The following is a 20855-nucleotide window of genomic DNA, read 5'->3' as shown; positions in this document are numbered from 1 at the left end:
GGAGGGGGGAGTCCCCTGGGTCCCAAGGCAAGCTGCCCCTCACAGGCTGTCAGGGCCCAGGGGACAGGGGGTGGAGCCGCTGGCTGCACAGCTCTGTGCCGGGGCAGGAAGCGAGAGTGGGGAGGGGGGAGGCCACAGCCGGTGGAGGCAAGGCGGGTGCAGGGCGTGTGGGGAGGGAGGGAGGTGCCAGCATTCGGAGCCCTGAGGCCCTGCTGGCCCCTGGGCGCAGGCCCAGCTCCGGCCCCCAGGAATGGACCTCGTAGACCCTGACATCTTTAACAGGGACCCCCGGGACCACTATGACCTGCTGCAGCGGCTGGGTGGCGGCACCTATGGGGAAGTTTTCAAGGTGAGGAACCCCCCTCCTTCTCCGACACCCTCAAACCCATGACCTTGGGGGTGAGCCCCAAGAAGGGATGGGGATGTGAGAGGGTCCCAGTCCTCAGCTTAGCTTCAGGGATGCTGAGGAAGACCTCGGGCAAATGGAGCCTGCCTGACTGCCAACTTCCCCTTTACAAGGCTCGAGAGAAGGGGACAGGGGACCTGGTGGCACTGAAGATGGTGAAGATGGAGCCTGGTGAGGAGAGCACCCAGGTCCTCATTCCCCTGCCCCACCTCCTGGGACCCTGGGATCTCCCCCATACTCCATCCCTGCAGTAGCCTTTTCTCTTCTGCCCCGCCTCGCAGATGATGATGTTTCCACCCTTCAGAAGGAAATCCTCATCTTGAAAACTTGTCGGCACGCCAACATCGTGGCCTACCATGGGAGTTATCTCTGGTGATGAGACCTCCCCTGCCCCCCAGCCCAGCCCCCAGCTCCCATTCCTGACCAGCGCCCCCCCCCCCCCAAACTAACCTCTAATCCCGGACCTCCATTTTTAACTGAGGCCTCCTAACTTAATCCCCAGCCCGAAGTCCCACTTGTTTGACCAGAGCACCTCCAAACCTCATCTCCAATAAATAACTAGCATTTCTCACTAAATTGATCCCTTTGTGGTAACCAAATGTGAAACCAAGTCCCCCTAAAATTGATCATCGTCCTGACTTGCAGGTCCTCCAGTTTCACTTTCTGTTCCTTTAACATGAACCCCTAATTTCCCTGACCCTTGAATATCCCAGATGCCCCAAGAATGATCTCTGCCCCCCAGACCTGGCATCCTGGGCTCCTCTGTCCTCTCTGAACTTCCACAACTTGTGAAGTCTCTGCCCTGTCTCCTAGGTTAGAATGGGACAACAGAGAACGTCATGGTAGGAGCCCAGGGACCTGGGTTTGGTCCGGTTGACCCTAAACATATATTTTCCTCTCTGAGCCTCAACCTCCCCATCTGTAAAATGGGATGATCTCACTCTGGTAGACAATAGAGAGATGACAGCTCTTACATTCAAGTTCTTGTTGAACTAGGATAGGATGGACAGTGAGCCAGAAACTGTCCTATAAATAATGATTTATTACTGCTATTACTATTCTTGCTCTTGAACTGTTGTAGGCTGCAGAAACTCTGGATCTGCATGGAATTCTGTGGGGCTGGTTCTCTCCAGGACATCTACCAAGGTGAGTGGCGGGGCGAGGAGATCCAGGCAGCCCTTGGCCCTCCTATCCACCTGTCCTGTCCCTCTACCCTTGCGTCTCCGGGGACTGTTTTTCTGGTCTATATTTCACACAGAGCCCCTCCTCTGGACCAGGCCTGGCCTGGAAGATGCTGGGGAGACTGTGGTACCCAAGCGGGCCCTGAACCCTATATCCTTCAGGACCTGAGAGTCCAGCTCTGTTTTTTCTGCAACGATCCCCACGACTTTCCCTGCCCCGTCTTCCCCCTGTGCCTGCATTTTCTCACCAAGGTCTATTCATGCCTTTGAGTATTTCTGCATTTCTAGCTCATCGTCGGGGCCCATCTGTTCATTTAATGAGTGAATGCATTTCTGATTCACTCAGCCTGCTTTTCACTGTCTTGGAGCACTGGCGGGTGGGGGCGGGGCAGGCCTTGGTCAGGTTTCTGATGTGCACCTCTATCTTTGACCATCTCCCAGTCTCCCAGTCTCCCTCCAGCCCTAGACCTCAAAGGTCAGGAAAGGGAGGACTTCATGAAGAAGTCCTCAGGGCGGGTGGGGGAAACTGAGGCCCACAGAGAGGAAGTGACTCACCCCACCAGCCCGTCAGCCCGAGTCTCTGACCCCCTCAGTCTGCTGTCTCTCTCTGGTGTATTCTCACCCCTTTGTGTCTTTCTCAATGTGTCTCTTTTCCCAGTTTGGGGCATCTCTGCCCATGTCTGTCTCTCTCTGCCTCAGCTTGGGTCTCTTCCTGATTCTCTATCTCTTCCCGTCTCTCTCTGCCTTTCCTTGTTCTACAGAGTGACATCACTCAGAGCTGTCCCATGCCCTCCATCTCCCCCCAAAGCGAAGTCCAAGTTTCTCAACACTGCTCCTGAGTCTGACCCCCGCTGACAATCCCAGACTGGTGCCCTCACCCCTGCTCCACCCACGCCTCTGCTTTCCAGCCCCACCGGGGGCACTCCCCTGCTTCTGGGCCTTTGCACTTGCCTTTCCCTTTCCGAGTGGGACTGCTCTCCATCTCCACCCCCGCCGCCTTCTCGGGGTCGCCTTCACTGATCAACCTGTATAAAATGTCATACTCCTTCCCACACATATTTCCCACACATATTTCCTGTTATCTTTTCTTGCTTAATTTTTCTTCTCACTATTTATTGGCGTCTCGTGTATCATGTATCTTACCTGTTTATCTTGTCTGCCATCCGTCTCCTGTGCTAGAACGTTCTCTCCATGGGGGCAGGGATCTCTGCCTCTTTTGTCCACAGCTGTATCCCTGCTGCCTGCCACAGTGGCTGGCACCCAGTAGACATGCAGCAGATAATCACGTTGAATGAATCTCTCTGGTTCCCTGCATCACGGCCTCTACTCTGTTGCTGACTGCCTCTCTGCCTCCTCCTCCCACCTGTCCCATCCCAGTTCTCCTCTCCCTGTGTCGTACCCTCTCAGCTGGTGTGGGTGGTGGCCAGGGGTCTGGCCTGCACCCAACACAGTGCCTGGGTGGCCTCTGCAGTGACAGGCTCCCTGTCGGAGCTCCAGATCAGCTACGTCTGCCGGGAAGTGCTCCAGGTAAGGGCATGCTCTCTGGGCTTGGGGTGGGGCAGGGCCCTGCTCCTGCCTCTGGACGCTCATAGCCCCCAACTTCCGCCCTCCTCCCCAGGGACTGGCCTATCTGCACTCACAGAAGAAGATCCACCGGGACATCAAGGTGATCTAGGGGCAGAGAGGTGGCCTTCGTGGGTGGGGGACCCGGGAGACAGGAGTCAGGAGGGTCAGGGTGTCATGGGGCCAGGGAATGTCAGCAGCACTGGACTTGGGGGTATCTCTGACAGCCTCTAATCCCTCCCTTTTCCCTAGGGAGCCAACATCCTCATCAACGATGCTGGGGAGGTCAGACTGGGTGAGTGTGGCTGGTGGGAATGGGGAGAGGGGCTGACTGAGGGCCTGAGGGGAGACCAAGGGGACAGGGGACCCCAGGTCACTATGTCTCTCCTTCTGTCTCCAGCTGACTTTGGTATCTCGGCCCAGATCGGGGCAACGCTAGCTCGACGCCTCTCTTTCATTGGGACACCCTACTGGTGAGGGATGCCTGGCTGGCAGCTAGGAGTGGTGTGGGGTGGCGTGGCGTTCAGCAGCCCAGATCTCTGGGAATCTCTATACTTGCTTTTTTGCCCACTTCTCCCTTTCTCTGGACCGGACTTCCCTGGTGGCTCAGACGGTAAACAGTCTATCTGCGCTTTGGGTCTTTTTGGAGTTTTCCATTTACCTAGGTCTCTCTGTGCACCCTCCAGCCATTCCTCCCAGTGTTCATGTTGATTTTTATCCTGGTCTGTCTGTCTTTCCATATCTGTCCATGTTTGTCTCACTCTCTCTCTCTTAGTCTCCATCTTCCAGCCTGTCTCTGTCTCTCTGCCTTTATCTCTCTCCGTCTTTTTTTTTTTTTAATATTTATTTGATTGTGCTGGGTCTTAGTTGCAGCATGTGGGATCTAGTTCCCTGCCCAGGGATAGAACCCGGGCCCCCTGCACTGGGAGCGTGGAGTCTCAGCCGCTGGTCCACCAGGGAAGTCTTTATTTCTGTCTCTCTCCATCTGTATGTTTCTCTCTGCATCTGGCTCTCTCTATGCCTGCCCCATTCTCCTCTGTCTTCCCTTCCCCTTCTTGTGTCACTCCTTGGTTCTCCGAGGGTCTCTGCCCCTAGGATGGCTCCGGAAGTGGCGGCCGTGGCCCTGAAGGGGGGATACAATGAGCTGTGTGATATCTGGTCCCTGGGCATCACAGCCATCGAATTAGCCGAGCTACAGCCACCACTCTTTGACGTGCACCCTCTCAGGTAGGCAGATGTGGCAGGTCCCCCTGGTCCCAGAGACCCCACTCAACTCTGACCCTGAGCACCACCTGCCCCCCCCCCAGCCTGTTTCTCCAGCTCAATACCCACTGGAGGAGACCCCCCCCCTTACTCTGAGCCCAATCTGAGACCCTCAGGAGCCCCTCAACCCAGAAAGCCTTTTCTCCATCCCTCCACACATCCCTCCAATTTAGGGAGCCCCATCTTGAGGCTCCCCCTGAGCCTGCTGGTGTCCCCTCAAAGGGGCACCCCATGCCTTGTGAGACATACCACTCATTCTCATTCTGTCCCTCCCTTTGCTCCCTGCCGACCTCAGTGCTATTAGGGGCCCCCGGAGCCATGAGGTCTGACTGCCACTGGAAGTCTAAACCCCACGTTCTGTCCTTACTCTTCCAGGGTTCTCTTCCTCATGACCAAGAGTGGCTACCAGCCACCCAGGCTAAAGGATAAAGGCAAATGGTAGGAGAGGGGCACGTGGAGGAGGGAGGGTGGGGCCGAGGGTGATGGTCTGATGGGAGGGCCTCTGGTCCCCTCACCCCAGAATTCGCCTTCTTCCTCCCAAGGTCGGCTGCTTTCCACAACTTTGTCAAAGTCACCCTCACTAAGAGCCCCAAGAAGCGACCCGGTGCCACCAAGATGCTCACTGTAAGCCTCCCTCCCCTGAGAAGCCTTCCCAGACTCACCCCCGGAATTCCCCAGGGCCTCTACAACGTTGATCGTTTCATCTCACGGAACCCCCATGGCCCTTTCAAAGTCGCTGCTCCCTCTGAATTCCCCAGGACCCTCAAGACTCTCCGAACTGTATCCCAGGCCCCTTTTTTGTTTTCTTGGCTGTGCTGGCTCTTCACTGCTGCACGTGGCCTTTCCTCTCTTCACTGCAGGGCGCGGGCTTCTCACCGGGGTGGCTTCTCATTGTGGAGCACGAGCTCTCGGGCACAAGGGCTCACTAGTTGTGGCTCAAGGGCTCCGCTGCTCTGCGACCTGTGGGATTTTTCCATACCAGGGATAGAACCTGTGTCCCCTGCATTGGCAGGCAGATTCTCAACCCCTGGACCAGCAGCAAAGTTCCCTACACTGAGTTCTTAAATCTCACAAATTCCTAAGGGCCTCAGGACCCATTCCTGGGTGTGCTCCGGAATTGCAGGGGAACTCCAGTCCCCTCTGAGACACTTCTAGAGTTCTCCGAAATACCTCACATTCTTCTAATCCCTTCAGACACCTCAGAATCCCCCAGGTTGCAGCTCCCCAGAATTCCGTGCCTTGTTCCTCTCTTGGCAACTTCCCCCCAAGTTTCCTCTTAGACTAGTTCTCCAGCCCCATCCCAACCCCCTCCTTCTAATCCCGCCCCCTATCTGCTGACACCCTCCTCCCCTCCCCCAGCATCAACTGGTGTCCCAGCCCGGGCTCAACAGGGGCCTGATCCTAGATCTTCTGGACAAACTGAGGAACCCCGGGAAGGGGGCCCCTGTGGGCGAGATTGAAGATGAAGACCCTGAGGTGAGGGACCACCTCGCCTTTTCTCAGCTGGTTTCCCTGCCTGGAGCGCCCCCTTGCTGCCTCTCTTAGAAAAGAGCCAGGGAGGATGGAGTGGTAGCTTAGGGGCACACAGGTTATGGGAAGGCCCAGGACTCCGGGCTGGACCCACAGGGTGGGGGGACTGTTGCTGGAGGACCTCGGGTCTGATGCAGCCGCTGCTCTGCCCAGCTCCCCCCGGCCATCCCTCGGCGGATCCGATCCACCCATCGGGCCAGCTCTCTGGGGATCCCAGATGCGGACTGCTGTCGTGAGTAGAGAATCTTTATGTTTCTGGACACCTGACTCTATAATCCAGGAGATGCCCCCTTATCAGATTGTCCTAGAGACCCTCATCACTTCCAAATAGACTCTCAGAGACCCCTGTCACCATCTGACTCTGCAGGAGACCCCAGAGAACCTCACCACCACCTGATCTACAAAATGCCTCTGGAGACCCCCACCTCTCTGTCCTGCAAACACACCCCATGAGGCTTCCCATAACCACCAGGACTCCCAGAGACCTCAGGAATCTTTGCTCCCTGATCCCCAAATGGAACCTAAAAGCAACTACCCTATAACCATTTTGAACCCCCACTTCCCCGATCTCCATTCCTGACCCCTAAATGCTCAGCTGTGTCCGACTCTCTGTGACCCCATGGACTAGCCCGCCAGAATCCATGGGATTCTCCAGGCAAGAATACTGGAGCAGGTTGCCATTTCCTCCTCCAGGGGATCTTCCCGACCCAGGAATCCAACCCACATCCCCTGCGACGGCAGGTGGATTCTTTATCACTGGTACTACCTAGGAAGCCCCGAGATGAGACCCCGGTAAACCAAGAGCCCTTCCCTATAGGGACAGCTCCAGTGCTAAGATCCTAACCCCAGAGCCCACCCCCACTTCTATTCTTTCTGTTCCCAAATCCTTGTCCCCAGCTCACTGTGTGACCGCCCCATCCCCATCCCCCAGGGCGGCACATGGAGTTCAGGAAGCTCAGAGGCATGGAGTCCAGGCCCCCAGTGGACACGGTGAGATCCTCCCTGACTGCCCAGCTGCCCTCCTCTCCCCCTGGGCCACTGCTGACCCTTTACTATCCCACAGGCTCTCCTACAGCCCCCTGGAGACTTCAAGAGCGGCAGTCCTAGGTCAGGGACCCTCAGGGTGGGAGTGGGGCAGGGATGTGCGTGGGGACCACCCAAGGCTCATGCCTGTTCCTTCTCAGGAGGAACCTGTCAGAGTCCGATGATGACTATGACGACGTGGACATGTAAGAGCTCCACAGGCCCCCACCCAGCCCTCGCCTTCCTACAACCCATCTTCCTTCCCGCTGATCCCAGCCTTAGCCCTGCTTCCCTTCTACTACTCAGTGCTGATCTTTGACCCCTGACCCCTGACTGGACCCTCAATATCCCCATCTTCCTTCACCTCCAACCCCTGACTCCCCTTTCCTTCCTCTCCAATCCCAGCCAACTCAACCCTGGGTCCCCTGCTACCTTCCAGTCCCCAGCTCCTGCCAGATGTTCCTCTCACCCCCAGGCCTCAGCTGCTGCCCTAACCTTTAACCCTCGGGCCCCCTCATCTTTCTTCAACTTCTCACCCACCCTCAGACTGAACCTTCCCCCATGTCAGGCCCTCAGACCCAGACCCAACCTCAACCCCAGCAGTTGGCCCAGGCCCCCATCTCCCCCAGCCCTAGGCCTGTGTCAGCCTCAGGGCCCACCTGTTCATTGCACACCTCTTGTCTGTAATAGACTCACGCGCACCAGGTGAGAACCTGACCCCCGGGAGCACTGTATAGTCTGTGTTCTTGGCAGGTGTGAAGTTGCAGAGACTTGATGCACTGGCAGCACTTGATATCTAAGAGTTGCTGGTACCATTATCATCAGGGTCATCAGTCCTTTAGCTCTCAGCTCTAGCCCCAGATCGAGTCACTCTCTGACCCTCCTGAGCTCAGACCTCCAGCCCCAACCCTCCCCAGGCCTTGTTGCCTGCACCCCCCACCTGCTGACCCCATCTTTGTGTTCCAGCCCCGCCCCTGCAGAAGACATACCTCCTCCACTGCCCCCCAAGGTAAGGCTCTGGGACAGAGATGGGGGGCAGGGGGCCAGGGCCCATAGACACTGGGATACTAAGCTCTCTTGGGCTGGAGTCTGGGACACAAGGTCCTTTGAGATCTGAGAGACTGGAATGACTGGGATCTGGAAATGGCATCCCTGACCCTAGGGGTGGGACTAAGAATATTTAGCCCAATGGATACTGGTCAGTAGCTGGTCTTTGGAAACCCCGCTGCACCCAACCCTTCCCCTTTAGTTGCTGGAGTATGTTGATTTTGGGGCATGGGTCAGAGGGGAAGATTGGAGGGGTGGTTAGATATCACAGAGCCATGACCTAATGTCGGTTCTGGCAGAGGTGGTTGGCAATGTGCCCTCTCTCTGAGTTGATCTAATGTATTCCCCACCTTCCTCCTCTCTCTCCAAAGCCCAAGTTCCGTTCTCCGTCAGATGAGGGTCCTGGGGGGACTGGGGATGATGGCCAGCTGAGCCCGGGAGTGCTGGTCCGGTGTGCCAGTGGGCCTCCCCCACGCACCCCCCATCTCGGGCCTCCCCCAGCCACCCGAAGCCCCCACCTCACTGCCCACTCAGGTAACAGGGCAGGCTGGGGTGGGAGGTGGGGGAAGGTGGGCGTTGGGCAGGGATCGGGGGGCTTTAGGGGCTGATTTTCTCCTCCCCATCTCAGAACCCTCACTGTGGAACCCAGCCCCCCGAGAGCCTGACCAGCCCCCACTGTTGCCCCCCAAGAAGGAAAAGATGAAGAGAAAGGTGAGGCCAGTAATGCTGAGGATTGATATCTCTGGATGCAGCTGGGGATGCCTGGGGGGAGTGGGGGATGGGGCAGGGAAGACTAATAATAATGACAGGTGACATCTGTTGAGCAGAGCCTCTGTGCAAGATCCTGATCTCGTGTCTTTACATGGTGTATATCTGCACAGATAGAGAGAGATACTGCAGTTGTTGTTGAGTCACTAAGTCGTGTCTGACTCTTTGTGACCCCGTGGACTACAGCATGCCAGACTGCCTTGTCCTTTGCTCTCTGCTGGAGTTTGCTCAAACTTATATCCAGTGAGTCAGGGATGCCAGCCTGCAGATCCTGCAGAGATACATATTATCTGCCATTTCAAAATGGGGAAACTGAGGCACAGAGGGGTTAAACAGTTTCCAAGGTCATAAACCTTTGAGCAGGCAGAGGCGGGATTTGAACCTTGCCACTTGTGCTTCTGAGTCTTAACCACTGTGCCTTCCTGTGCCCTCCTCCCTTTTGCTGGATCGGCTGCTGCCCCGCCCCCATGGCCCACCCAGGGCTGTGCCCTTCTCGTCAAGTTGTTCAATGGCTGCCCCCTCCGGATCCACAGCACGGCAGCCTGGACGCACCCCTCCACCAAGGGTGAGTACTCAGAAGGGCCACGGAGAATGTGGTGGGGTTGGGGAGGACCCTTAGTGGAAGGCAGAAAGTCAAGGAGAGGGGAAGGGAAGGGTCTTAATACAGTAAGGAGTGGCAGAGTGGAGGCAGGGGCAGAGCCAGGAGTTACAGCTGGGGTTTAGGGATCAAAGCTGGGTAGACTGAAGCTGAGTTTGAGAGTGAAGATTAGGGCAATTAGTTTGGAGGTCAAGAGTGTCAGATATGGAATTCCCTGAGGGTCTAGTGGTTAAGACTCTGTCCTTCCACTGCAGGAGAGCACAGGTTTGGTCCCTGGCTGGGGAACTAAGATCCCACATGCTGCACAGTGTGGCCACAAAAGAATAGATAAATAAAATAGGAATTTTAAAAAGGAGTGTCAGATAAACCAGAAAGGTCAGCGTTCAGTGTATAAGATCTGGGACAGTTGGACCCCATTAACCTCAGTTGCCCCAGAGAAGGAAATGGCAAACCACTGCAGTATGCTTGCCTGGAAAATCTCATGGTCACAGGAGCCTGGTGAGCTACAGTCCATGAGGTCTCAAAGAGTCAGACATGACTGAGCGTGTGCGCACACGCACACACACATACGCACAGCCTCAGTTGGAGGTTAATGGTAGAGAGACTGGAATCAGCAATTTGGGGTCAGGAGTTTCAGGGATTAGAATGTAGCAGAAAGGGACAGAGTTTAGGGATCAAAGATGTGGAGACAAAGTCAGCGGGGGGTAAATGTTAAGGAAACAGTATTAGAGTTTGTGGGGTCACACTGGACAGAAAGAGCCATATGTAAGGGTATTTGAATTTGAGCATCACTGTTGAGATAGGATTAGCTTTCAGGGACCAGAACTGGGGAGAAAGACAGAATTGAGAGGGCTACTGGGGAAGACATGTCTGATGTTGGGGTCAGAATTGAGAGGACAGATGGTCAGGGTTTGCAGGTCAGAGATGGGAGAACTACCAGAACAGGGGAAGTCAGAGGCTGGTGAGAATGAGACCAGCTCAAGGGAACTGGTCAGGGTTTGAGTTCAGATTTGTGAAAACAAAGGCTGGAAATGTCAGTGTGAGGGGAGAGTAGAGAACTGAAGGCACAGAGCATCAGTGTTTGGGGTCATATGGGGTCTGGGAGGCCCTGTGTGATGGAGTAGGTCCTAGCATCATCATGTGTGCCCCCCTAGACCAGCACCTGCTCCTGGGGGCCGAGGAAGGCATTTTTATCCTGAATCGAAATGACCAGGAGGCTACGCTGGAGATGGTGAGGAGCAGTCCCTGGGGTGGGTCATGGGGGGCCAAGGGTGGGGGCTGGAGTTGGGCTTGCTGGGGTCTTACAGGAGCCATCTCCCCCTTGCCCTGCAGCTTTTTTCTGGCCGGACTACCTGGGTGTACTCCATCAACAATGTCCTCATGTCTCTCTCAGGTCTGGCTGTGGCTTGGGTGGGAGGGGTGGGGGTCAGAACTTAAGGGGTCAAAGGTAAGGAGGTTGGGAAATAGATGGGCACAGAGAAAACAATTAGGCTCCCTCCACAGAGCCTACAGTTCAAATTCCAGCCACCTTTTCAGTGTGGGACTTGGGGCAAGACACTTCTTCCTAAGCCTCTGTTTCCCCATCTTTAAAATGGGGCTCACAATAGTGCCCACCTCTCAAGTCAGTTTTGAGGTAATTTCCACGAGAAGGCAGTCTTTACCTTTCTTTGATGTTGACAAGATGACAATACTTATTCCATGCTTTACTAAAATGGAGTGAGCAGGTTGTGGATTAAAATTTTGTGTCATTGTGTAAAAGAATTTCTAATTTATGAGGAGACCCCAAGCCAAATAGAATGAGTGAGCTCATTCATATCACATCTGTGATGACAAACTTTTGCAGAATTTCTAGATGTTCCTTGTTACACTTTGTAACATGTGTAACTTCATCTGATTGTTAAGTGTCTGTCATTTCTCATGCGGCCACAAGTACTATGAGGGTAGGGAACATATTTATTTTACTTACCATTGTTCACCAGAGCCAAGCACAGTGCCTGGCCTATAGTGGACATTTAAAATATGTTGCACTGCGACTTCCTGGTGGTCCAGTGTTTAAGACTCCACACTTGCACAGTAGTGGGCATGGGTTCAATCCCTGGTCAGGGAACTAAGATCCCACATGTCGTGGGGCACAGGCAAAAAAAAAATTTTTTTAACATGTTGCATGAAAAAATGAATAAACAAAGGTGCTTGAGTCTTGAAGACTTGGGCGTTTAAAAGGGATGGGGCCGAGTGATGGGCTGAGGGGAGGGTGGGCGTGTGCAGTAGCCTATAACTGCCTGCTTTCCCTATGTACACACACACTGCAGGAAAGACCCCCTACCTGTATTCTCATAGCATCCTGGGCCTGCTGGAACGGAAAGAGGGCAGAGCAGGAAGCCCCATCGCTCACATTAGCCCCCACCGGCTACTAGCAAGGTACCAGCCCCTAGTGGTACCACTGACCCCTCTATTGCCCCATTCCTGCCGTCCCTCGCTCCCATTCATGCCTACCTTCTGCCGCAGGAAGAACATTGTCTCCACTAAGATCCCGGACACCAAAGGCTGCCGGGCGTGCTGTGTGGGTGAGAACCCTAGGGGTGGGCAGACAGGGGGCAAGACCAAGGGTGGGACTTGGACTCCCTCTCCACAGGAGAGCGTTGCAGAGTTAAGGCAGGGTGAGTAGAGCCTGGGGAGAGTTGTGTGGCCTTTGGGGGCGAAGGGTCGCGGGAGAGACCATTGACCGCTCCTTACCCGCCTCCACAGCGGAGGGCACCAGCTCCGGAGGCCCGTTCCTGTGTGGGGCTTTGGAGACATCCGTGGTCCTGCTTCAGTGGTACCAGCCCATGAACAAGTTCCTGCTGGTCCGGGTAGGGAGCCTGGAGACGCTAGGGGCTTTGTCAGTTTGGGTGGCTGGGGCCGTCTACTCTACGCTTCCGCAGCGAGCTCCGCGAACCTGGGCTTCCACCCGAGGCCTCCCACCATCTCCCCAAGGCTCCGCCCACCTGGAGGCTCCTCCCCTGAAGTCTTTCTGATCCTTAAGCTCCGGCCCTCACGCCACCCGTCACTTTCTAAGCCTTCTGAGGCCTCACCTCCTTGAAGTTTCTAGATGGTGCTTCCCAAAACTGAGGGCTCGAGAAACACTTGGCGGGGGGGAGAAATACTTCGGAAGCCCCAAGCTCACTGTCCTCCAAGACCCCGCCCCCTCCTCATCTGAACCCGCCCTTCCCTGCGCGGCCCGCAGCAGGTGCTGTTTCCGCTCCCTACGCCTCTGCCGGTGTTTGCACTGCTGACCGGGCCAGGCTCCGAGCTGCCCTCAGTGTGCATCGGCGTGAGCCCCGGAAGGCCGGCGAAGTCGGTGCTCTTCCACACCGTGCGCTTCGGCGCGCTCTCCTGCTGGCTGGGCGAGATGAGCACGGGTGAGTCGGGCAGGCTCTGGGACGGGTGAGGCTTATCAGTTGGGTTGGGTTGGGTCTGAGTGACTGGGCGGTGCTTAGCCTGAGGCGTAATTGGGAAAGGGGATGAACCAAGAGCGGGGCGGGAGAACATTGGGTATATATAATTAATGAGATTGATGATGGGGAGTGGGGAATTCTGTGATGGGCGGGGGTTAGCCCGATTGCTTGGGAATGGAGAGGGGTGCCTAGCGGAGGAAGGCATAACGCGGTGAAATTGGTCCCTGAACCTGGATCTCTCAAGCAGAGCACAAGGGACCAGTACAGGTGACTCAGGTTGAGGAAGACAAGGTGATGGTGTTGATGGACGGTAAGAACCTTCCTCCCTCCCTTGCCTCCACTGTTCCTATATACCGCCCCCAGACCCCGCACCTCTCAGAGATTCTGAGCCCCTCCAGTCCTTACTTGTCCTGCTTTGCTTCTTACACTAAACGTATTGTCCGGTCCCTTGATAACCTTCTGAAGCCCGCTTACTGCTCTTAACAGTCCCTTCTCTACCTCCTTCTAGGGTCCCTGAAGCTGGTGACCCCAGAGGGGGCCCCGGCCCGGGGGCTTCGAACTCCAGAGATCCCCATGACTGAAGCAGTGGAAGCCGTGGGTATGTGCCGGAGTGATAATTCCGGGGTCTGGGGTCCAGGTTGGAGGCTTAAGTGGAGCCCAAGGGTAACAGGCGCTGCTTTCCTCCCAGCTATGGTCGGGGGTCGGCTCCAGGCCTTCTGGAAGCATGGAGTGCAGGTTTGGGCTCTAGGCTCGGATCAGGTAAGCTCCTTCCTCCTAGCACCTGCAAGACCCTCCCACGTCAATCATCTCACTCATCAGATCCATTGGGAGAACAAACTCACTCAGGGTGTAAAGTCCCTGGAGGTGACACTTCCTCTAGGCTCAGTTCAGACAGGTCCCCTTCTCTGCTCCAGTGTCTCTTGGGACCAGAGCTCAACCAGGGTCACTGTATGACTTGGCTTCTTTCTGAGCCTCCCTCAGACTCCCAACTGTAAAATGGGGTCACAAATAGAGACAAGTGGGCTAAGAGCATGGACCAGACTGCCTGGGTTGGAATCCAGCTGAATGATTTTAGGCAAATAGCTTAATCTTTCTGTGCCTCACTTTTCTCATCCGGAAAATGGAGTGAAAATGATGCTTAATCCACAGAACACCATGTGTCAGGCTCTGCCCTTACACTTTTGTATTCTCCTTAATCTTCGGGATCACCTGTCAGGTAGGTATTATGATTTCAAAGGTTAGTGCTCTGAGGTGCAGAGAGGTTAAGTAACTTGCCTGAGGTCACACAGTTGATGAGTGGTGTTAGCAGCAATGATTATTTCTGGACCTGAGGAGTTCAGAGACCTTGCCCCTTACTCTCTTTAAGGGAGAGGGGAGGAGTCTTCTAGACACTGATACAGCACCTTTTTCCCCAGCTGCTGCAGGAGCTCAGAGACCCCACCCTCACCTTCCGTCTGCTTGGCTCTCCCAGGTATGAACTTGGGGCAGAGGACAGAGGGCCAGGGAGGGGGGTGCTTTGGATGTAAAGAGGGTATCTTGAGGTGTCCCCAGCCATCTGAATCTTTGGCCTGGACATCCTCTCACTTGGTCTCCCTGCTTCTATCTCTGTCCCCTATAGTCTATTCCCCATAGAGCAGCCAAGGTGGAATTTTCTTTTGTTAAAAAATTTTTCAATTAATTAGTTTATTTTTGGCTGTGCTTTGGCTGTGTTGCGGCTCCCAGGCTCTAGGGCACAGGCTCAATAGTTGTGGTGCGCGGGCTTAGTTGCCTCATGGCACATGGGATCTTCCTAGATCAGGGATTGGATCCGTGTCTCCCGCATTGGCAGGCAGATTCTTCACCACCCAGCCACCAGGGAAGCCTGAAGGTGGAATTTTCATTCTTTTTTAACTTTTTATTGATATGTTGATATAAATTTAGACTCAGAGAAGTTGCAAAAATAAATTTAAGAATTCTGTATCCCCTTCACCCAGATTCCCTGTATATTATTTTTAACCACATTTGCTTTATTCTTGCCTCGCATATATGTGTAATTTTTTTTCTGTTGGCACATGAATTGCAAGCATGATGCCAGTTTACCCCAAAATACTTCAGTGTATGTTTCCTAAATCAAGGCAAGGACATACTCTTACAAACCACAATACAGCTGTCAAAATCAAGAAAAGAGCACCGAGATAACACTATCTTCTAATTTCACACACCCACTCAAGTCTCACCAGTTGTTCCAATGATGCTCTTTGTAACCAAAAAATAATACTTTTTTTTTTGGTCCATGAGATCATCCAGGATTACAGGCTGCATTTTGGGGTCATGTTTCTTTAGTCTTGTGCCTGGAACGTTCTTCAGACTTCCTGTGCTTTTCATGACCTTGACACTTTTGAAGAGTACAGGAAATTTGTTTTCCAGGATGTCCCTTAGTTGGGTTTGAGGTTTCCAGGTTACACGTTTGGGGCAGGAATACCACAGAATTGATGGGGTATCCTTCTCACTACATTGGATCAGGAAGTGTGTGTCAGTTTGTCCTGCTACTGGTGAGGTTATCTTTGGTCGGTCACTTGGTTAAAATGGAATGAGCCAGCTTTCTTGACTATAATGCTACTCTTCTTTTCTCTGTATAAATAAGTATTCTTTGGGGTAATTTCTTGAGACAATGTAAAATTATTGTTTCACCTAATTTTACCATGACTTGATGATTTTTGCCTGAGTCTATTAAATGGTGAATTTCCTATTTCTATCATTCCTTCTACATTTATAAGTCGGCATTCTACTGTAGGAAAGAGCTGTCCCTTCTCCACCATGTATGTATATTTGTATGTATGTGTGTATATATGACTGTGTGTTTGTGTGTATCTTAGCATAGTCTCAAGGATTTTTTGTTTATTCTTTTTTAAAAAATGATCCTCCACTTTATATATATTTTTTAAACTTGTTTATTTTTGCCTGTGGTGGATCTTCGTTGTTACACACAGACTTTTCTCTAGTTGCCGAGAGGCCGCTCTTCATTGCAGTGTGTAGGCTTGTCTTGTCGTGGCTTCTCTTGTTGTGGACCACAGGCTCTAGGCACGCAGGCTCAGTAGCTGTGGCTCATGGGCTTAGCTGCTCTGTGGGAAGTGGGATTTTCCTGGGCCAGGGATCAAACTGGTGTCTCTTGTATTGCAAAGCAGATTCTTAACTGCTGGACCACCAGGGAAGCTGATTTTCATTTTATTCTATGGGTTATAATCTATTACTATCATTATCTGTTCTGAGGCACAAATACTCACAGATTTAGCCAGTGAGAGCTTCTTCAAGGATCTCTCTGACCTTTCAATATGTCAGAGGTGTCCTTTAAAATCCAGATCTGATTGTGTCACTGTCCACCTGGTTAAAAGCTTCCTGTGGTCTCAAGATAAATACCCAATCCTGGTCACAGCCTACAAACCATGACTTGTGCAGTCAAGCCCTCTCCCATGTAAGTCCTTTGCCCAGGCTGTTCTCTCTGCCCAGAACGCTCTTCCCTGCCCTTTCACCAAGTTCCCTCCTGAACTTCTTTCAGGCTCTACCATCCATTCTTTAGGGACACCTTGGCTGACCCCTTGGGCTGGGTTTCCCTGCTATGTGCCTCATGCTTCTTTGTACTCATCTAATTCACTGATTCATGTTGGTCTCCTGAGGGCGAGGGCCGTGTCTGCTCATCCACTGCTCTAGCCCAGCACTATGCTGGCACAAATTCTATTGACGTCTCTGCAAATGAGTGAATGAACTGACTTCTCTTTTCCTTCCCCAGGCCTGTGGTGGTGGAGACGCGCCCAGCAGATGATCCCACTGCCCCCAGCAACCTCTACATCCAGGAATGAGTCCCCGAGGGGGTGTCAGGAACCAGTCTCTACATCTCCCTCCAGGTGGAGAGTGATACAATCAGATCTGGATTTTAAAGGACACCTCTGACATATTGAAAGTGGACACACACGCCTGATCCTGGCATGCCCCTGTCTTCCAATAAACATGACTTCAGTCTCTGCTTTCATCTTGATTTTGGGGTCGGGGGAAGGAGAGGAGAGCAGAATTCCTGGATGCCCCCCCCCGCCCCCCCAAAATCAACAATCCAACACAATGATGTCAGGGGTGTAGCACAGACTTTATTCGTCAGTACATGGTCACCCCTCCCCCAGCTGCCTTGGGGGGAGGGGTTTGAGGGCTGTGGGGTTTGCTGTGAGAATAAGGCACTTGAGGTGGGGGGTGAAGGGCCAGCTAGGGGTGTCTCAGCTAAGCTGGTCCTCATACTGCTTGCGGAAACAATCGCCAGCTGGGAAGAAATCCCAGCATCTCTCTTGGTACATCTTCCAGACGTAAGACTCCTAGGGGTGGGAGATGGGGAAGAGTTAGTTGGTCACATCTTCAAATGCTTCATATTGACACGAGCTTTTCACTGCCACCTGCTGACTGACCTGATATTAAAATTCATCATGTCCCTGCCCATTGTCCTTCCATTAACACACGCTTACCTGGCCTGTGTGTTCTGTCTCGTCCTTGTTTATCAGATACATCAGGAAAAACCTGGGGATGGGAGGCAGCAGTAGACAGGTCACGATTTCCCTTACTTCCTCCTGATTAGCTGGCTGGGAATCCACCCACATGGACACCGCACCTGCTGTTGGTGGCCACGCCCCACCCTCCTGATTGGCCAACGGGCCCACACTCACATGTAATTGGCCAGGTTGTGTTCCTCCAGTGTGTGAGTCTCGAACCCATGCGGTGTCGTATCAAAGTAATCACTGCCAATACCGCAGATGAAGCACTTGGTCTGTGCGTGGCAGGAGACATCAGAATCAAGGTCCATTCAACCCCTCAGGGTCCTGGAATCCCTCAGAGTCGCCCCCCAGACATGACCTACCTCCATATCTTCCTTCACTTGCTCTTGTTGGTCTCGGAGCTCGCCAAAAGCGTCAATGATCAGACCTGGGGGCGGGGGCGGGGCGGGGGGGAGTTGCAGGGCGCTCGTCAGTGTTTAACTTCTCACTTCTAGCTATCTGCCGTTGAGTCTTGAACCCAATCTCCCTAATCTCACCCCACTTACTAAAAATAATAACACCTAGTGTTTACTGAGCACTTACGATGAGCCAGATACTTACCACCTATGAATTAACTTGATTTTCACAGCAACTCTATGTGGCTAGTATAATCAATATCCTCATCTTATAGATAAAGAAGCTGAAGCTCAGAGAGGTCACTTGACCAAAGTCTCACAGTAGGGGGAGGGAGAGCCAGGATATGAATCCAGGCTGACCAGATCCTGGATTTGTACACTAAGGAGCTAGCCTGCCTCTGGACACAGCCCCCACTCCCAAGACCCTGATGAGCACTGACCCTGGATGATGGCCAAGAGGATGACGATGACGAAGAAAAAGAAGGTGATGTCGAAGACCACTCGGTACAGCTCGTATTCATCGCCTGCTGGGTCCTCTATCTCGTCCCCAATGCCCCCACCAGCTCGGACACCCACGTACATGTGGAAGAGGTAACACTGCAGGGGCAGGGTGAGAAGCACATGAGTCGCGCGTTCAGGCTTCGACATTCACTGAGAACCTACAGGGCCCCGGATTGGCTGGGGCAGGGCACACAGCAATGACTGAGACAGCCCTGAACGCTGCTCCTACAGGGCTCACAAGCTTGGCATCAGATAGTGACAGCCCAGAAATGATCAGGGTTGTGATAGGGAGGGCCCAGGGCCAGGAAAGCACAGCGTAGTCATGGGCAAGATGGGGGAAGCACAGGAAACGTTCAAGTTTTGAAAGCCTGACCTCGCCTGGGTGATAGGGTAAGGCTTCCTAGAAGAGAGGACATGTGTGAACTGGAAACGTGAACAAAATGTTAGGTGGGAGAGAGCGTTCCAGGCAGAGAAAACCACATGTGTTTCGTCACCCCTGGGGAGGAAAGAATACATCTTGCTCCTGTGAGGAACTGAAAAGAGGTTCACTGAGGCTGGAAATAGAGTTCCTGTGAGCAAGAGTGAGGACAGAAATGAGGGCCAGCTAATGGTCATGGAGAGCTTCCTGTAAGAGGCAGCATTTAAGTTGAAGATGAGGCATCAAGTGAATAGGCGTGTGTACGTAGGGCCAGGGAGAGGGCGGGTAGAGAAAAGGTCAGATGCAAAGGGCTTGGGTTGGGAGGAAACACATGATTTTAGGGGAACTGAGGGAGGACCAGGCAGCCAGAGAGCAAAAGGCAAGGACTGTGGTTAGACTCAGGCCAGGCTAGTTTTCCCCTGGCTTTGTACACCATGGTGAAGGCACTGGGGAGCCACAAGAAGGTTCTGAGCAGAGGGAAGGACATGGTCTGCCTGAGACTTGGGAAAGACCTTACATTGTTTGTTTTTTTTTTTTTTCTGTGTCTCTAGGAAGTGAGAGAACCCAGTTGCCTTGGGTAAGAGCTAAGACCAGTGACTGGTGGGAACAAGGCTGAGTAACAAGACCAAGTCTGGTGGGGCCTCAAATACCAGATTGAGGAACCAGATAGGTCCTGTGAGCATAGTGCCATATTACAGGCCATTCTGAGATAAACCACTGGAGTGATTCTTTCAACTGTGACCCACGCCTATAGTAAGTTAAACTCAATTTGGGTGATGACCACCATTTATTAGAATAGAAGAGAAAATAGAAACATGCATGGCATAAAACTTTTCCTGATAGAGAATGATGATAGTAGCTCACGTCTATGGAATCCTTAATACCTGTCAAGCACTGTTCTAAACTTTTAAGTCTTTGATGGTCAGGGAGCATTGTGTGCGCTCAGTCATGTCCAACTCTTTGCAACCCCAAGGACTGTAGCCACCAGGCTTCTCTGCCCATGGGATTTCCCAGGCAAGAATACTGGAGTGGGTTGCCGTTTCCTTCTCCTGGGGATCTTCCCAGCCCAGGGATCACACCTGTCTCTCCTGCATTGGCAGGTGGGTTCTTTACCGCTGAGCTACCAGGGAGCATCACTGAGTCCTAAAAGCAACCCTGGGATATAGAATCTATTATTATAAAACCATTTCACATGTGAGGACACCAGAGTGTGGGGAGGTTGAGCTGTCAACCCCAAATCACATGGCTTGTAAGTCAGGCACTGTGCTTGAGCACCTTTCCAATGATAATACCTTGAAAAGCTCAAATATTACAACAGTGGCTACCATTTACTGAGGCAGTGTTCCAAGTAAAAGGGTCAGATCACTTAACCCTGGAAATAAGTCTGCAAGGTAGGTTCTATTACTTTTTTTTTTTAATTTGGCTGCACTCTTTAGCATGTGGGATCTTAGCTCCCTGACCAGGAATTGAACCCACGCCCCCTACCTTGGAAGGGGGAGTCAACCACTGGACAGCCCAGGAAGTCCCAGGGTAGGTCCTACTACTAACCCCCTTTACAGATGGGAAAACTAAGGGTCAGGGATGGCTGGTAACATGTCCAAGAGCGAAGGGTTGGGGGACTCACTGTCATCATGTCGTCACACTTCATGTCAGGTTCGTCCTCATCCTCGCTCTTGTTGTAGAACTTGCGGAAGAAGTTGAAGGCCACCACGGTGTACAGGTAGACCACCACCGCCAGGAGGCCCACCGTCATCACCAGCTGGGGGCGGGCAGGGGGCAGCTCAGCTCCACGCTCAGCTTGACGCTCCCCCATGCCCACCTTCTCCATCGTTGCCCCACTTCAGCCCAGATGGCCCTCCTGCCGGGGTCTCATGACCCACATCCACCCTGGCTCAGCCAGCCCAGCCTTGCCCCTCCTCACCCAACCCTGCGCCCCCCTCATCCGAGCTGCCCAGCCTTCACCCTTCATAAGGGACAGCTAAGGTGGCCCCTCCCAGGCTCACTCCACTTGGGCAGGTCCCTCCACACCTGCTTCCCATTGTGGGTGACAGAGGAGAGGATGGTGCGCAGCGTCTTGACCCCCATGGCGATGTCCAGGAGGTGGGCGGCAAAGAAGAAGTTGTTGTAGTGTCCAAGGAGGGACATCACCATGTACCAGCCCAGATACAGGAAAGACTGTGGGCACACAAACCCGGGGTCAGCGGGCATGCATGAGGG

At 53.3% G+C, this 20855-nt stretch overlaps 2 protein-coding genes across 3 annotated transcripts in view; one reads left to right on the top strand and one right to left on the bottom strand.

Moving 5' to 3' along the window:
• Positions 1-250: 250 nt before the first annotated feature.
• MAP4K1 (mitogen-activated protein kinase kinase kinase kinase 1) lies at positions 251-16750 on the top strand. The gene is made up of 31 exons (XM_052655735.1): positions 251-349; positions 520-577; positions 688-778; positions 1488-1552; positions 3059-3114; positions 3206-3253; positions 3403-3445; positions 3551-3623; positions 4246-4377; positions 4789-4851; positions 4956-5037; positions 5773-5889; positions 6097-6175; positions 6875-6933; positions 7007-7050; positions 7128-7172; positions 7933-7975; positions 8385-8547; positions 8642-8724; positions 9262-9346; positions 10534-10610; positions 10712-10772; positions 11689-11797; positions 11885-11943; positions 12125-12228; positions 12603-12777; positions 13061-13123; positions 13322-13411; positions 13502-13572; positions 14229-14284; positions 16580-16750. Exons 1-31 carry the CDS (start codon positions 251-253, stop codon positions 16647-16649), a joined length of 2463 nt encoding a protein of 820 aa, XP_052511695.1. The 3' UTR covers positions 16650-16750.
• Positions 16751-16911: 161 nt separating this feature from the next.
• The window catches only part of RYR1 (ryanodine receptor 1), a 126621-nt gene continuing 122677 nt past the window's right edge, over positions 16912-20855 (bottom strand). For both annotated transcript variants that reach the window (XM_052656509.1, XM_052656510.1), the window contains 7 exons: positions 20667-20813; positions 20263-20397; positions 18160-18316; positions 17687-17751; positions 17496-17596; positions 17298-17349; positions 16912-17150 (listed from right to left, as the gene is read on the bottom strand). In XM_052656509.1, the coding sequence (XP_052512469.1) occupies positions 17055-17150; positions 17298-17349; positions 17496-17596; positions 17687-17751; positions 18160-18316; positions 20263-20397; positions 20667-20813 (753 nt within the window). In that variant the 3' untranslated portion in view covers positions 16912-17054. The remainder of the gene's footprint in view (positions 17151-17297; positions 17350-17495; positions 17597-17686; positions 17752-18159; positions 18317-20262; positions 20398-20666; positions 20814-20855) is intronic.

This window comes from Budorcas taxicolor, chromosome 18 (genome assembly GCF_023091745.1).
Source record: "Budorcas taxicolor isolate Tak-1 chromosome 18, Takin1.1, whole genome shotgun sequence".
Lineage (NCBI taxonomy): Eukaryota > Metazoa > Chordata > Mammalia > Artiodactyla > Bovidae > Budorcas > Budorcas taxicolor.
The sequence above is the reverse complement of the archived record's forward strand: the minus strand, read 5'-3'. Positions and strand labels throughout refer to the sequence as shown.

Excerpts from the sequence above, each read along its gene's own strand:
- MAP4K1 (XM_052655735.1), top strand. The coding sequence starts at position 251 with ATGGACCTCGTAGACCCTGACATCTTTAACAGGGACCCCCGGGACCAC. Across the intron at positions 4,852-4,955 it reads CTAAAGGATAAAGGCAAATG|GTCGGCTGCTTTCCACAACT; the intron begins GTAGGAGAGGGG and ends CTTCCTCCCAAG. Across the intron at positions 8,725-9,261 it reads AGGAAAAGATGAAGAGAAAG|GGCTGTGCCCTTCTCGTCAA; the intron begins GTGAGGCCAGTA and ends TGGCCCACCCAG.